The sequence below is a fragment of the Panthera leo genome, chromosome A3 (assembly GCF_018350215.1).
Source record: "Panthera leo isolate Ple1 chromosome A3, P.leo_Ple1_pat1.1, whole genome shotgun sequence".
NCBI lineage: Eukaryota > Metazoa > Chordata > Mammalia > Carnivora > Felidae > Panthera > Panthera leo.
The window spans coordinates 11775304-11790138 of NC_056681.1; the positions used below are offsets into that span (position 1 = coordinate 11775304).

The 14835-nt window shown below is 55.9% G+C and overlaps 1 protein-coding gene across 1 annotated transcript; it reads right to left on the reverse strand.

Annotated features, from left to right (window-relative positions):
* Nucleotides 1–8111: 8111 nt before the first annotated feature.
* On the reverse strand, nucleotides 8112–14424 carry SNAI1 (snail family transcriptional repressor 1). The gene is made up of 3 exons (XM_042930693.1): nucleotides 14147–14424; nucleotides 13017–13544; nucleotides 8112–9110 (listed from the first exon to the last, which is right to left on the reverse strand). The coding sequence occupies exons 1-3, from the start codon at nucleotides 14226–14228 to the stop codon at nucleotides 8926–8928; spliced, it is 795 nt and encodes a 264-aa protein (XP_042786627.1). The 5' UTR covers nucleotides 14229–14424; the 3' UTR covers nucleotides 8112–8925.
* Nucleotides 14425–14835: the final 411 nt, after the last annotated feature.

Genomic DNA, 14835 nt, shown 5'->3' on the forward strand with positions numbered 1-14835 from the left:
GTCTGCTCTTGTGCTACGTACACAATACGTATTTTATTTTTTAACTTTATTTATTTTGAGAGAGAGAGAGAGAGAGAGAGAGAGGACATGTGAGTGTAAGTGGGGGAGGGGCAGACAGAGGGAGAGAATCCCCAGCAGGCTCCGCGCTGTCGGCACAGAGCCCGACACGGGGCTCAAACTCACGAACCGTGAGATCATGACCTGAGCTGAAATCAAGAGTTGGAAGCTTAACCGACTGAGCTACCCAGGTTGTCCCTACACAATATATATTTTATTTATTTATTTTTTAAACATTTATTTATTTTTGAGAGACAGGGCATGAGCAGGGGAGGGGCAGAGAGTGAGGGAGACACAGAACTGGAAGCAGGCTCCAGGCTCTGAGCTGTCAGCACACAGCCTGACTCGGGTCTTGAACTCATGAACCAGAGATCATGATTTGAGCCGAAGTTGGACGCTTAACCGACTGAGCCACCCAGGAGCCCCCACAATACATATTTTAAAGGTTGTATCATCATTTATAATAGCTGCCAGTTCCCAGGATGCCCCAGGACCCCAGCTAACAGCCCGTGCCCTTGTGCTGGGCATTTGGGTTGTTTATGGTGTTCTGCCCTTCCGAAAAATGCTAGGCAGAATGTGTTTATGTACTTTTAATTTTATTATTGGGTCAAAGGTTGAACATGTTTTTAGTGATGTGCAAAGTGAAACCTGGAAGGGGCAGGGACGCATCCAGGGTCACGGAGTGAGGCGTTGGTGGCCCTCTCAGACCCACAAAGAAAGGATCGAAGTCCTTAGGAAAGCCCCCTGTCCTGCCTCCGCACTCCCACGAGCACGGGGTTCCTCTCTCCCTGCCGCTGCCTTGTCGGCCCCCACTAAAGTGTGTATTTCAGGCCAGGGCACCAGCTCCATAGAACTGGGTCCGGGAGCACGGTCTCCCTTCCCTGAGGCCTTCTAGCTCATACCCACAGAGGTGCATTCAACGCCAAACTTCCGTGGAGAGTCCTTCAACTCCCCGGGGCCCTGGTCATCTGGCTGCTCAAGGCTCCAGTGGACACAGGACATCAGACTCTGGGGGTCAGCAGGCCCGCTCAGGCCCCCAGACTTCGTCAAGGACCAGGAGACGCAAAGAGCCAGAAACACTAGGATGATCCTGTGTGATCTTGGGAAATTACTCTTTCAGAGCCTCGATTTCCCTACGTGTAAAATGGACATAATACCAGTCAGTGTTTACTGAGGCTTTACTCTGTGCTAGGCCCGAGGCCAAGCAATTTGTAAATATTCACTCATTTAATCTGCACAATGACCTCCAGAAGCAGGGGCTGTTCTTCAGATGAGGAAATGGACACAGAGAGGTCGAGCGATTTGCTCCACATTACACAGCAGGCAGGCAATACAGTAGAGATGTGAGCCCAGGCAGTGTGGCTCCAGAACCCAAGCTCTTACCCACTGCGGGACCACCTCTTATACCCAGATCGCCCAGGGTTGTTGTGCGGATTAAGTCAGGTGGTCTGTGCAAAACAGATAGTGAACCGTCATGAAATGTTCACTATTATAATCATTATTACTGTGATTTGCCTGACTGGCTGCTCTTTGCCTCACTCTTTATTTCCCTCAGTGGCTGAAAAATCCAGACAAAGCGTCGTCTTTGTGCCCTCCCTCACTCTTCATGTCCGTAGGTCACCAAGCTTCCCAAATGTCTGTTGACTGCACCCTTTCCTCTGCCTCATTTCCACCAAGAGGGCAGGGGGCTCCCTGCTTCTGGCTTTCCTCCCTACACAGCCAACCAGAGTATCGTCCCAATCCACTTGTGTCCCTCCTCTGTGTAAACCATGCTATGGCTCCCCAGTGCCCTCAGGATAAATGTGAAATTTCTCCCCAGGCTGGCTGGCATAGCCCTGGCCCTAATCTCTATTGACCTTTCGCCCCTCTGCTCCCCCCATGCCCCCTCTACCTACTCACCCTGTAAGTCCTGAGACTGAGGACTGACTAAAACACTCTCCCTTTCAGAAAGCACAGAGGCAAAGTCTGACTTCCCAAATCTCCTCCTAAGCACCGCCCCCCCCCCTGCCCCCGCCGCCCCGGGTTTAGCGGATGACTAATAAAAAGATCCAGGCCCTGAGGAAGATTTGCCACTTGTAGTGGGTTAAATTGTGTCCCCCCAAAAAGGTATCTTCAAGTCCCAACCTCCAGAGCCATTCAACGTGACCTCATTTTGAATCAGGGTCTTTGCTGTTGTAATCACACTAAGATGGGGTCATACTGGATTAGGGCGGGCTCTAAGTCCAGTGATTGGTGTCCTTATAAGAAGAGGAGAGGGCACACCCAGAGGAATAAAGTCAAAGAAGGAGGCCATGTGAAGCCAGAGGCAGCGGGGTGGCAGGGGGGAGGCAGCTATAAGCCCCCGAACACCAGGATCACCAGGAGTCGCCAAAAGCTAGGAGAGGCAGGGAAGGAAACATAGATCACCCAACTGGAGATGCCCAGAGTGGGTCCAAGGCCCAGGGCACAGAGGGAGATTGGGCCAGGTGGGTGGTCCCACCCTCACGGAGCTCCCAGTCTGGAAGATTCTCCTGGTCTGCAGGGACCACACAGAATGTCCCCATCCCATCCCACCCCACCCACTAGGGACTGAGCTCTCTTTTCCCTGGCCATTCCACCCCCATATCTCCACACACTTTTGGCTGCCTACCTGGCTGGAGAAGGGTATGTGGGTTTGTTTGTTTGTTTTAAGAAGACTGGGGATAGGACAAAATGAGCCCATCTGTGCCATGGCTGCTGGGCAGGCCAGGATAGTAGGTAAAGACCCAGACTCTGTTCCACTGCAATTTAAAAGGTTTTAGCTCGGGGCGCCTGGGTGGCGCAGTCGGTTAAGTGTCCGACTTCAGCCAGGTCACGATCTCACGGTCCGTGAGTTCGAGCCCCGCGTCAGGCTCTGGGCTGATGGCTCAGAGCCTGGAGCCTGTTTCCGATTCTGTGTCTCCCTCTCTCTCTGCCCCTCCCCCGTTCATGCTCTGTCTCTCTCTGTCTCAAAAATAAATAAAAAACGTTGAAAAAAAATTTAAAAAATAAATAAATAAATAAAAAAATAAAAGGTTTTAGCTCTACCCCAAAGATAGAGCAAAACTACAACAGTCATAAAAGAAGTCAGAGTTTGTATCCTTACTCTGCCACTTATTTGCTGGGTGACCTTGGGCCAGTTACTTAACCTCTCTGTGTCTTGTTTTTCTCTTTCTTGAGTCAGGTGTGAAAGTGTAATGAGTTGATCCATGTGAGGCACTCAGTGCCCGGCACATAGAAAGTGCCCCGTAAGAGTGGTGACTGTGGTATATTTCCTGGGGGCACACATGTATTCATCATTCAGCAAAATTTTACCAAGAGTACACCTCCTGCACAAGAGAAGTGAGGGATCAGGGATGGGACAGTGAACAAAGCAGATAAAATTTCCACTCCCGGCGAGCCGACATTATGGTGGGCGAGACAGTCAACACAGAAGCTGTGAATGGTGAAAATATGATTTGTCGGACGGTGACAGTGCTGTGGGGAAAAACGTCAAGAGGGGAAGGCACTGGATGCAAAGGGGAGAGGGATGGCTGCCAGGACCCAGCCTGTGGTTCTCTGAGAGGAGGAAAAGAGGCAAGTGCAAAGGCCCTGAGGTGGCAGGGAGCCTGGGAGGCTGGAGGGAGTGAGGGCATCGGGGAGGGGATAAGGCAGCGGTGAAGGGGCAGAGCCAGCACTGTGGGCCAAGGGGAGGGCTCGGCTCTTCCTGTGAGCGAGACTGGAGTACATGCCCACGTAAATATATATATTTATTTTTTAATTTAGACAAATACAAACTGAGCCCTTCACCACACTGAGTACATTAAAGGCACTAGGATAAGGTGTGTTAATCACACGTCAAAGGAGCCTCCCATCTAATCTTTTCAATTCTTTTTTTTTTTTTTTTTTAATTAAAGAATAAACTCCCGGGGCTCCTGGGTGGCTCAGTCGGTTGAGCGTCGGACTTCGGCTCAGGTCATGATCTCACGGTTCATGAGTTTGAGCCCCACGTCGGGCTCTGTGCCGACAGCTCAGAGCCTAGAGCCTGCTTCGGATTCTGTGTCTCCCTCTCTCTCTGCCCCTCCCCTGTTCACACTCTGTCTCTCTCAAAAATAAACTTAAAAAAAAAAAAAAAGGAGCAAGTAGGACCCGGATCCCCGCCTGCCAGAGTACCCCCATCCCAGCTCAAGCATTGCCCTTGAGTAGCCGCCAGGTGCCTAATGGGGCCCAGATGTGCCCAGAGGTGGCCCTGGCCCCAGCCCTGACCGCCTGGACACTGCGTGGCGATCAGCTTTACAGCCAGTTTATTTCCTGGACTTGCCTTAAAGAAGAGCCCAGGGGAGGATCGAATGGCCCCGCCAGACCCTGCTTCCCGCTCCATCTCTGGCAGCCCCACGGCTCTGAGCTGCTTGGGCCCAGACAGAGGGGGCAAGTTCTGCCCTCTGGTAGAAAGCCAACCAGTAAAAAGAGAAGGAACGGTGGAACTAGAAAATCGCCACTCGGCAACCACCACAGTAATAACTGATTTAGGCAAAAATCGCCAGTGAGGCCTGGAACAGTCGGTGGAAGTTTGGGGAGTAACGGGATATTCACATGGTCTTGGAATGTCTCCCCACAAGATACGGATTAAGTACAAAAGGGGAAAAAGAGGAACTTTATCCCCGCAAAACCTGGCAGACCCTCTTTAACCAAGTGGTCCAAGTTGACGTCACCCGTGACGGAACAAGTGGACCTCGTGTGCCTCACGATACCTTGCACTGAGAAAGACACAACACCACTTCTGGGGTTTCGCCAAAAGCGCACCGCCCAAGCTTAATCCTGAGGAAGCATCAGGAACGTCTAAACTGGGGGACATTCTACAAAATAGCTGGTCTGGACACTTCAATAACGTCAAAATCGTGAAAGGCCAAGAAAAGAGCTATTCCAGGATAAAAGAAAATAAGGTGACAGGACCAGCGTGGGACCTGGGATCTCCCCTCACCGGCACCCCCCGCGTGCTGTGAGAGACATCACTGGGACAGCTATAGAAACTTGGTTATGGCTGTGCATTGGATAACAGTATTGCACCGATGCTCAATTTCCTGATTTGGATCATCAAACTATATGGTTATATGAGAGAATGTTCTTGTCCTTAAATATCCATGCTCAAAAAAAATTTTTTGGGAGAGGGAGAGGGAGAGAGAAAGCATGAGTTAGGGGAGGGGCAGAGGGAGAGAGAGAAAATTTTAAGCAGGCTCCGTGCTCAATGCGGAGCCCAACACAGGGCTCGAACCCACGACCCTGGGATCATGACCTGAGCTGAAATCAAGAACCGACTGAGGCACCCAAGTGCCCCTCCATGGTTAAATGTTTAACAGTCAAGGGGCATCAATGTCTACAACTTGCTCTCAAATGGCTCCAAAATAAATAATGTGTGGGTACGTGTATATATACGTGTATACAGAGAGCAAATGCAAGCATAAGAAAATATTCAATATTTTGAAGAATCTGAATGAAAGAGTCCAGCTTTTTGTACTTTTCTGTCAGGTTAAATTATTTCAAAATACAAAGTGTTTTAAAAATCTAAAAAACTGGGGCACCTGGCTGGCTCAGTTGGTAGAACATGTGACACTTGATTCTCCAGGTCATGAGTTCGAGCCCTACATTGAGAGTAGAGATTACTTAAGAAAAAAAAAAAAGTCTTTAAAATAATAATAATAATAATAATAAACTCTAAAAACTGTTTCCCTTCTCCTTCTCTCTTTTTCAGACCACCCCATTCCACCTCCTGTGACTCCCTAGAGAAATGCTTTTATTATTTTATTGTAAATCCAGAGTTTCCATATGCAAATACAAACAGGAATGAAATACATGTTTATTTCCACCCCCTCTTCTTCCCACAAAAGGGAGCATGTACTGCAAGTTATTTTTCACTTAGCAATATGGCTGAGCGGGGACGATCCCATATCAGGACGCAGGGACGCCCCTCATTCCTTTTATCCCCACCCACCTCGGCTCCCCGGGGCCCACAGCCCTTTTTGTTTTAATAAGCCCAAATAACCCTCACCTACTAGCCCTCAGGTGTGCACCCCAGCCACCCGGCCTCTTGAATCAGTCTCCCACGGCCTCTGTCACCCTGGGCAGGGCCAGCATCATCTCGGCCCCGGGACCTTGGGGCTCCCAGCTCATCCCCCCCCCCACCCCTGCATTCTCCACCAGGAGCCGGGAGGGCGAGTAAAGCAGGCTTCACTCCCTGCTTGGGTGCCCACGGCTGCCCAGAGGCTCGGCTACACTCCCGAGTCCTCAGGAGGCACACATCCTCTCCGGGATACGAGTGCTTCACCCATCCCACCCCGGCCCCCTGTCCCCGGCCCCCTGGTCTTGCTCTGCGTAGGGCAAGTTCATTCCAGCCTCCACGCGGTTGCGCTTGCTGCTCCCTCCCGCCTGGAACTTTCTCTCCCTTCAGGTCTCAACTGGAACGTCAATGCCGCCCGCCGAGGGCTCTGGTTCCGCCGCCAGCGGCCTGCCTCATGGGGTGAGCCTGCCCCATCGCTCGAATTCTGTCTTGGCAGAGTGTCACCGGAGAAAAGCGGCTTGTGTGGTCAGTCACTTGTTTTCTGTCTCCCCCACCAGAGCCGAAGTTCCACGAGTGCAGGGGGGACTGTCTGTTCACCGCTGTGCCCCAGGGGCCTAGAACAGGGCCTGGCACACGCAGTGCTCCTCAAGACCTACTGAACGAAGCTCCCTTTCCGGTCTCCGGGAAGGAAGGCACAGCCATCACCCCATTTTATGCAGGCAGAAACTGGGGAGCCCAGAGGGGCAGCGCCTGGCTCTGGGCCCTGACAGGGGCACAAGCCAGGCATCCCTGACTCCCAGAATGCTCAGAGCCTGGCACACCCCATTCCGGGTGTCGGGGAGGGGTTTCCACCAGGCCTGTCCCCCCTCCCCCCCCCACCCTGGAGTGTGGGAAGTCACTTATTCCCTCACCATTGGTGTCGGCACCTACTGTGGGGTGAATATACATGACGGCCCAGGGACACGGGACACAGTAGGCCCTCAGCAAATTGGCGCCCAGCCCCCAACCCCCGCAACTCCCTAACTTCCCTTCAGGGAGGCCAGCTACAATTTGGCGATTGTTAGAGAACTTTTTTTTTTTTCTTTTGGGAGGAAAGCTGCAAGTCATTAAGGGCTGCTCCCGGCCCGCGGGTCACCATTTCCTGTTTAGAAGAAAGAATCATCTCTCCTTTGGAACATGAAGCTCCCCCCACCCCCGGCCTGACTCTGGGGCTCTGGGACGCCTGGGAGTCCTGCTCGGCTCCCCGCAGGAAACTGGCACCTTCAGCACCTTTTGTGCTCAGAACGGACACTCATTTTCTCCTGGCCCCAGGAGGGCCCCAGAGGTGAGGTCACCGTGACAACCAGCCAGGAGTGAATTATCCCAGCCTAGGACGCAAGCTAACCGTCTTCCCGTCCTGTCCTCGAGCAGGAAGCTGAATGACCCCTACCCTTTGGCCTGGCTTCTCACCCTCTCGGCTCCAGCCAGCCAATTTCCTTGCATCAAAGGCCATTTGGTACCCAGCAGCCAGACAGAGGTGTGGGTCCGACAGGGAGGCCAGAGTGGGGCCCGGAGCCCTTGGAAACAGGAAGCACATCCTCTGTCCCCTTCGTGCTCAGCGCATTCCACTCCCTCATCTGGGAGAAGCAGCCAATCCCTCCCCAACCTGCAGTGCTGGGGCAAAGCCGACAGCCTGGGAGCTGGCTTCTCACCCTGTGGGCCTGGTCAGCCTCAAAATGGAAGGATGAATCGATCAGGGTCACATGTAAAGTGCAAGGAACCTGCGCATCCCACCCCCCCCCACCCCCCACTGCTCTCACTGGCCCACAGGTGTTCCCACCCTCCCCACCAGACAGGACACCCAGGCTCAGAGGAAAACCCACGTGCACGAATAAAGTCCCTGACAGTCAAAGTCAGAAGTCCAAAGCCACATGACGTTTAAGAGGACAGGATTTAAGCCCGTGTCGGGAATATCCGAGCTCCAAGGACCCCTGGCCCCTCCTCCCTTCCTGTAGGCCCTTTAAAACACCCACCCCTCTAGAAAACTAAGTAGACTTTCTTAATACATAAATTAACCACTTTATTGAATATCAATAAACTGTACATATAACTATACAAAACGTTTCCTTAGTACAAAATGTTGCTTGCAATATAAATACCAGTGTACCTTTAAAAATGTAAACATCTTCCTCCCAGGCCCACCTGTCAGACCCCAAAAATAGTTCTGGGAGACACATCGGTCAGGCTGAAGCACCCCATTCGGGCCCCCAACAAGTGACAGCAATTACTCACAGTCTCTTTTGAGACGTTGTTAAATTGCCCATGAAACAGGTGCCACCATGACAAACAGGAGGCTGAAATAGCTGCCCAGGCCTGGGGGCAACCTGGGGTCTAGACCAGTCCTTGTGTCAGTGACCGCCCCCACAGGCCCTGGGGGTGAACCTGCGCGCTTAGTCACACCTCCTGGAGGGGTGGCCTGAGGGTTCCGGGTGGGGGAGGAGTGGGTTCCCCTGAGTGGGGGGAGCTTCCTATCGGTCTGTCTGCTTTTGTCCCGGAGCTCAAAGCAGCTGTATCCAAACACCTTTGGATACACAAACCCACACAGAGAGGCCAACTCCAGAACACTTGGCTGCAAGCCACCCTCCCCACCAGCCGTTCACAGAAACGTCCACGGGAAGGCCTCTCTCAGAGCCCACCGAGGCACCAGGGCAGAGAGAACTGGAAAAAGGTCCTCAGAGTCCCCTGCGGGGCAAACGCAGCCAAAAGGGGGAGCTCAGAAGGGAATTCCGTGGCAGTTGGAAGGATGGAGGCCGCAATGGCCGGGGGAGGGTCTGGAGAGGCAGAAGGAGCTTTGAGGGTCAGCGGGGGCCCCCCGAGCAGCCTGACTCTTGGTGTTTGTGCAGCAGGGACATGCGGGAAAAGGTTCGGGAGCAGGTCTTGCACTGATACTTCTTGACATCCGAGTGGGTCTGGAGGTGGGCCCGAAGGTTGGAGCGGTCGGCGAAGGCTCGGCTGCAGTGGGAGCAGGAAAAGGGCTTCTCTCCTGAGGACAGAAAACAGGAGAGTCGAGTGCTGAACCACTTGGGGTAACAGCTGGCATTTATTTGAAATCCTGGTCCCCCCACCCCGGCCTTTCGAAGCCGGATCACCCCAACCCTGAAGGAATCCCATGACCCAGAAAAACCAGGCCCTATTATCTGGTGCCCAAAGCCCTAGATGTGATCGGGAGTTCTGCCACCTCCCACCGGGTGACCTTGAGCAAGTCATCTGGCTTCTCTGAGCCTCCATTTGCTCATCGGTAAAATGGAGCTGTTCACCCCCGCACCAATAGGAGTCAGTAATCCAGAGGCGGTAAGTAAAGCCCTCATCACGGCAAGCTGGCCGGGGGTGCTCAACACACCATGACGATGATGGTGACGGAATTTACTGAACACTTACTTTGTGCCAGGGACTCTCGCCTCATTTAGTCCTACCTCTGTCCTCAGTTTAGAAACGGTGAAACTGAGGCACAGAGAAGCCACGTAGGATATGCAGGGTCACCCAGCAAGAACCAAGCACCCTGATTCCAGAGCCCTTGATTTTAACCACTACACAGACGGCCTCTCAGGTAAGGGGGCTCTAGTGGGTACTCCTTATTATCACGCCTGGATTCACTTCATCGGGGGACAAAGCTGGAGTCAACCTTAAAGGCTCCCGGCCACACCCCTCCCCCCAGCAGGTTAGCCCACTTCTCTGAGCTGCTTCCGCATCACAGTGCTGCTGCCTGCCGACTATGTTCTTTCCTTCCCTTCGTTGTCAGTGATCTCAAGTCTTGAAATTCAGGGATCTCCCCTGGATTCACCCCAAGCCTCTAGCCCAGGGCCTGGGACCCCGCCACAAGGCTACAGAAACCTTTTACCTTATGACTTGTTTAGAACCCCTTTCTACCTGTGCCCCTCATACCACCTGCCTGGCCCAGGGCGTGCTGAAAAGAGTCCTGCTCCCGGAGCTAGGTACACAGTACGTGCTCACTCAAGAAGTGTTTATACAAAGAGAAGTCTGTTGTTTTTTAAAGCCTCAGAGGAGCCTGACCCCTCAATCACCACCAGATAATGCTGTTCACCAATTTTTCCTAATTCCTGCCCCAACGAAGACGATATAGTACACAGTCCGAAAACACTGACAATGTTATTGTGTTTTCTTGGGGGTGCAGCATCTCCTACTAAATAAGAACGCCAAATAGTAGCTCATTAAACAAGTACTTATCAAGCTTCCACTATGTGCCAGCCAATAAAACTGAACATTCTTTACTACAAAGTAAAATTCTACCCTCCCACTCTCAGCCTGATATGCCCCTAGGCCATGGCCCACTGGTTAAATCTGTGTTGGAATTCAAGAGCAGGGAATGAATGAATTCCATCAGCCTCTGGGTGCCTGGGGCACTGTGCTGGGCACTGGGAGGGAGGGGTCCAAAGTCAGATGCCTGAGGCTGACTGTGGAACCGTCCACTCAAGGGCTCAGTCTCCTGGGGCAGAGAGACAAGGCAACAGGCTACCCCACAGAGCAGGGGGACTTAGCAGGAGGACTAGGGAAGGGATGTCTGAGTTAACTGGCTCGGTCACTATTGAGCACCCTCTGCATACTAGGCCAGGAAGGTCTGATGACTGCACTACAAGGTCCACATGAAGTTCTTCCTCCTTCACACACTCCCTGGTGAACTAAGGGCTTACTGGACACAGATCTGGGTAAGGGGGCACGGAGTCCTATTTCCCCAGGGCACAGAAAGCCACTACCCTCTCACCTCCTTGACAGAAGTGAAGCGACCCTGGCTCCAGCCTTCTGAGCTGTGACTTGGCAAAGTGATTTCCTTCTGTGCCTCAGTTTCCTGATCTGTAAGGTGGGGGTTACAACGGCACCCCCTTCCTGGGGCTGTCGATTTACTGCATTAACCCAGGTAAAGGAGGCCCTGGGCAATACCCTTCCCACACAGCAAGTGCTCAGTGAACGCTACCTTTATGCTGCATAGGATCAGACACAACCGTGAACAAAGGAGGGAGGCCTCGGTAGGACGTGATGGGGTGGAGGGGTCTGTGTGTGCAAGCAGCAGGCACAGACCTGCACCCCTTGCAGATCCCCCACCCCCGCAGACGTCTTTACGGTGATCCTGGCGAGTGTGAAATCGGCACCAGGCCGGCGGGGACAAAGGCCGCCGAGGGGGGCACTGTACATGCGATACTCCCCGGATTAAAGGGGCCTGACACGCTGCGGGCCAGCAGCTGAGGCCGGGAACAGGTGCTGGGCACCACTGGCCCATGCACCTGCTCCACTCCCCCAGCCCCCACCCACTGGGCCCACCATTAAGACACACAATGGGAGTCAATGAGGATGGTGATGGTGCATTTCAACAGGCTTTTTGTGTCTGAGCCGTGCCTTTACATGAAAATAATGTCGGGATGGGAGGGGGGAGAAGCTGGGGGGCTCAGGGGAGCACCCCAATGGTTTCGACTCCCCCAAATAGAGCCCTCTTCAGCCCAGGACAGAGGCCTGGCAGTTGGCGGGACCTTTACATCAGGTCCCTTTAAAATCAGGGCTGCGTGTGCACGAAGTAAGGGGGACGGGGGTGAGGGGAGGGGGGGGGTCGTCTGCAAGCCGGGGGGCGGGGGGGGATGCCCGGGACACTTTGTGGGAGTCGTAATATCAATAATGCCTGCAAAACGCCAGGCCTAAACAAACCACCCCACTGACCCTCATGGCTCAGAGGTCAGCCACTGGGCCAGGAAATGCCAGAACTGAGGTCTCCAGACCCGTCAGCCTGACCCCAAAGCTGCTAGCTGTGACCCTTGAACCTTCTCCCAAAGTCACACCCCAAAGAGCAGCCACCTTTCAAGTTCTGAAAGGACGCAGCGGCTACCTTTTCCACGTTTCCAGAGAGTTGAAGGATAGAAAAGTCTCCATTTCACAATTTTCTACACATTTAGTCTCATGTTTTTGAAACACAGGTAGAACTGTGTTCTGTGCCGGCAAAGGTATTCCCAGGGCCGCAAGATAGGACTGAGTTTATCTAGTCCACGGTGGGGGCAGGGAGAGCAGCCCTGAGAACCATGATAACAAATTATTATGAAGTGATTAAGGAGACACTGAATCTTGATACCCGCCCTAACAAGTGCTATCAGCATCCTGAGGCTCAGAGAGGTTCAATCGCTTGCCCAAGTCCACACAGCACGGAAGCGGCGCAAACATCAAAAACATTTCTGTTCAGGGGGCACCGGGGTGGCTCAGTCAGCTGGGCGCCCCAACTCTTGATTTCAGCTCAGGCCACGATCTCACGGTTGGGTGAGTCCGAGCCGCGCATCAGGCTCTGTACTGACCGTGTGGAGCCTGCTTGGGATTCTCTCCCCTCTCTCTGCCCCTCCCCCACTCGCCTGCTGTCTCTCTCAAAATAAATAAACATTAAAAAAAAACCACTTTCGTTATCACGTATCCAGTGGTGGCCCAGGTGCTTTCTGCATATGCTTTCTTTCGTGTAACCCATGCAGAACCCCCACAGGCTGGTCTCATGCTCATTTTACAGACGAGGAAACTGAGGCCAGAGTGGGGACACAGCAGAGCAAGGTTGGAAGAAGTTCTCCAAGCAGGATATTCTGAGCCAGGTGGGGGGTCTGACAACATCCTGCCTGGCTGGGGAGGGGGTGGGGGTGGGGAGGGCGGGGGCGGTGGGCTCCTTCACACCTGGCCCCGACGGCAAGGTGTTGGTTGCACCTTTCCCCGGACCCCCAACTCCAGCCCATCTGCCTGGCTGAGGGGCGGATAGTGCATGTTGCCGCCCGGCCTCTCCGAGCGCCGCGGGGAGGCCCGAGCCTCGGTCTGCGCACCCCGAAAGCGGCAGCCGGCCCGGTCCCCCACCCTGACCTCGGGCCGGCCGACAGGCGGGGGCGGGGGCGGGAGGGCGGCGGCCCGCGGGGACACTCACCCGTGTGCGTCCGCACGTGGCCCTGCAGCAGCCAGGGCCTGGAGAAGGCCTTCCCGCAGGTGCCGCAGACGCAGGGCAGCGTGTGGCTGCGGATGTGCATCTTGAGGGCGCCCAGGCTGAGGTACTCCTTGTTGCAGTACTTGCAGCTGAAGGCCTTGCGAGTCTGGGAGTCCTTGGCCACGGAGAGCCCGGCCAGCTGCGCGGGCAACCGGCCCAGGCCCGGGAAGGCAACGTAACCCTCGGCCTCCAGGGAAGAGGCCGAGGTGGAGGAGAAGGACGAAGGGGCCGGCGAGGGGGGGCTGGGCGGCTGCGAGCCTTTCCCGCTGTCGTCGTCCGACAGGGAGGTCAGCTCCGCAGCCTTGGGGACCTCCTGGGGCAGAAGGGCGGCCCAGCCGATGGGCTGGGCTTGGGGCGCCAGGAGAGAGTCCCAGATGAGCGTGGGCAGAGAGGCCGTGGGGTTGAGGACCTCGGGAGGCGGGATGGCCGCCAGCAGGTGGGCCTGGTCGTAGGGCTGCTGGAAGGTAAACTCTGGGGGGAGACGGAGAAAAGGGCAGGGTCAGGCATTCGGTCGGTCGCGCAGTCAGTCAACAAACCGTAGCCTGCTGGGGGCGGGGGCGGAGGGGGGGGGGCGGCGCGCGGGGCCGGCGCTCAGTACTTACTGGAGGGAGGAAAGAATCGCGGCCCCGACGGCCCGTCCTGCCCGCCCGGAGCCCCTCTTCACCCCGGCCGCCCCGCTCGCCCGCCCCGGCCTCCAGATCTCACGCGCAGGGCGCCGCCCAGCCCCGACTCGGGGGCGGAGGGGGGGTGGGGTGGGGGTGGGGGGCCCTGCCCCTGCGTCCCCGCCAGGCCCCGGCCCCCTCCTTTCCCCAGTCGCCCCGCCCCGCTTCTCCCCTGTCGGCCGCCGAGCAGACAACTCACGCAAGACCACCGCCCTCGGAAAGCCCTCCTCCAACCGTCCATTCACCTGCCCCGGGCTCCTCACACCCCTCCGCACACCGCCCCGCGCCCGGCCCCTTGGCTCCATTTTGGGCCCAGGATTTTGCCCCCGAGTCCCCCCTCCTTCCTCCCTCCCAGCCAGCCTTCGCCGGTCTCCCCGAAGCCCCCCGGGGTCCCTCACCCCGTCCACTCACCTGGAGAAGAGTCGTGCAGCTCGCTGTAGTTGGGCCTCCGGCGGGAGCAGGCGGACTTCCTGACGAGGAAAGAGCGCGGCATGGTGGCCAAAGCAGCCGGGGGTCGCCGGTTCGCACAGGGGTCGCGAGGCACTCCACCCGCGAGGCCGTGCCGCTGCGCTCTGAGTGGAGACGCGCCACCAACTCCTTTAAGTACTCCAGCCTCTGGAGGGGCGTGGTCGAAGGAGGCCACGCCCCTTTGTCACCTCGGCGCCAATCGAGGCGCGCCTTCGCCGGAGGCCACGCCCCGAGCAGGTGCGCCGGGGCTGGCGGGGCTCGCGCCGCGTGGCGCTGGGGGCCGGGCGGGGGCCGCTCGGAGGCCCGGCCGCGGGCGCTGCTCCGATCGCCCCGCGGCGGATTGCCGGGGGCGGGCACAGGGAGCCCCAGGCGAGGCGGGACCCCCTTCGGTACCCCGCGCGCCCGCCTGCCCAGCGATGCACGGTCGTCTGCTTCTGGCGCCCCCTGGCGCCGCCAGCCGCGGGTCTGGGCACCTGACGTTCCGAAACCGCCTCCGCCTCAGGCTTGGGGAGGGGGCGGAAATTTCCTCGGCCAGGCTGGCGCCTCGCAAAGAGCGTGGGATTCACGAAGTACTATACACATTTCGGGGGAGGCTGCGAGGAAATGAACACCTTCACGTGGCTGCTGGTAGT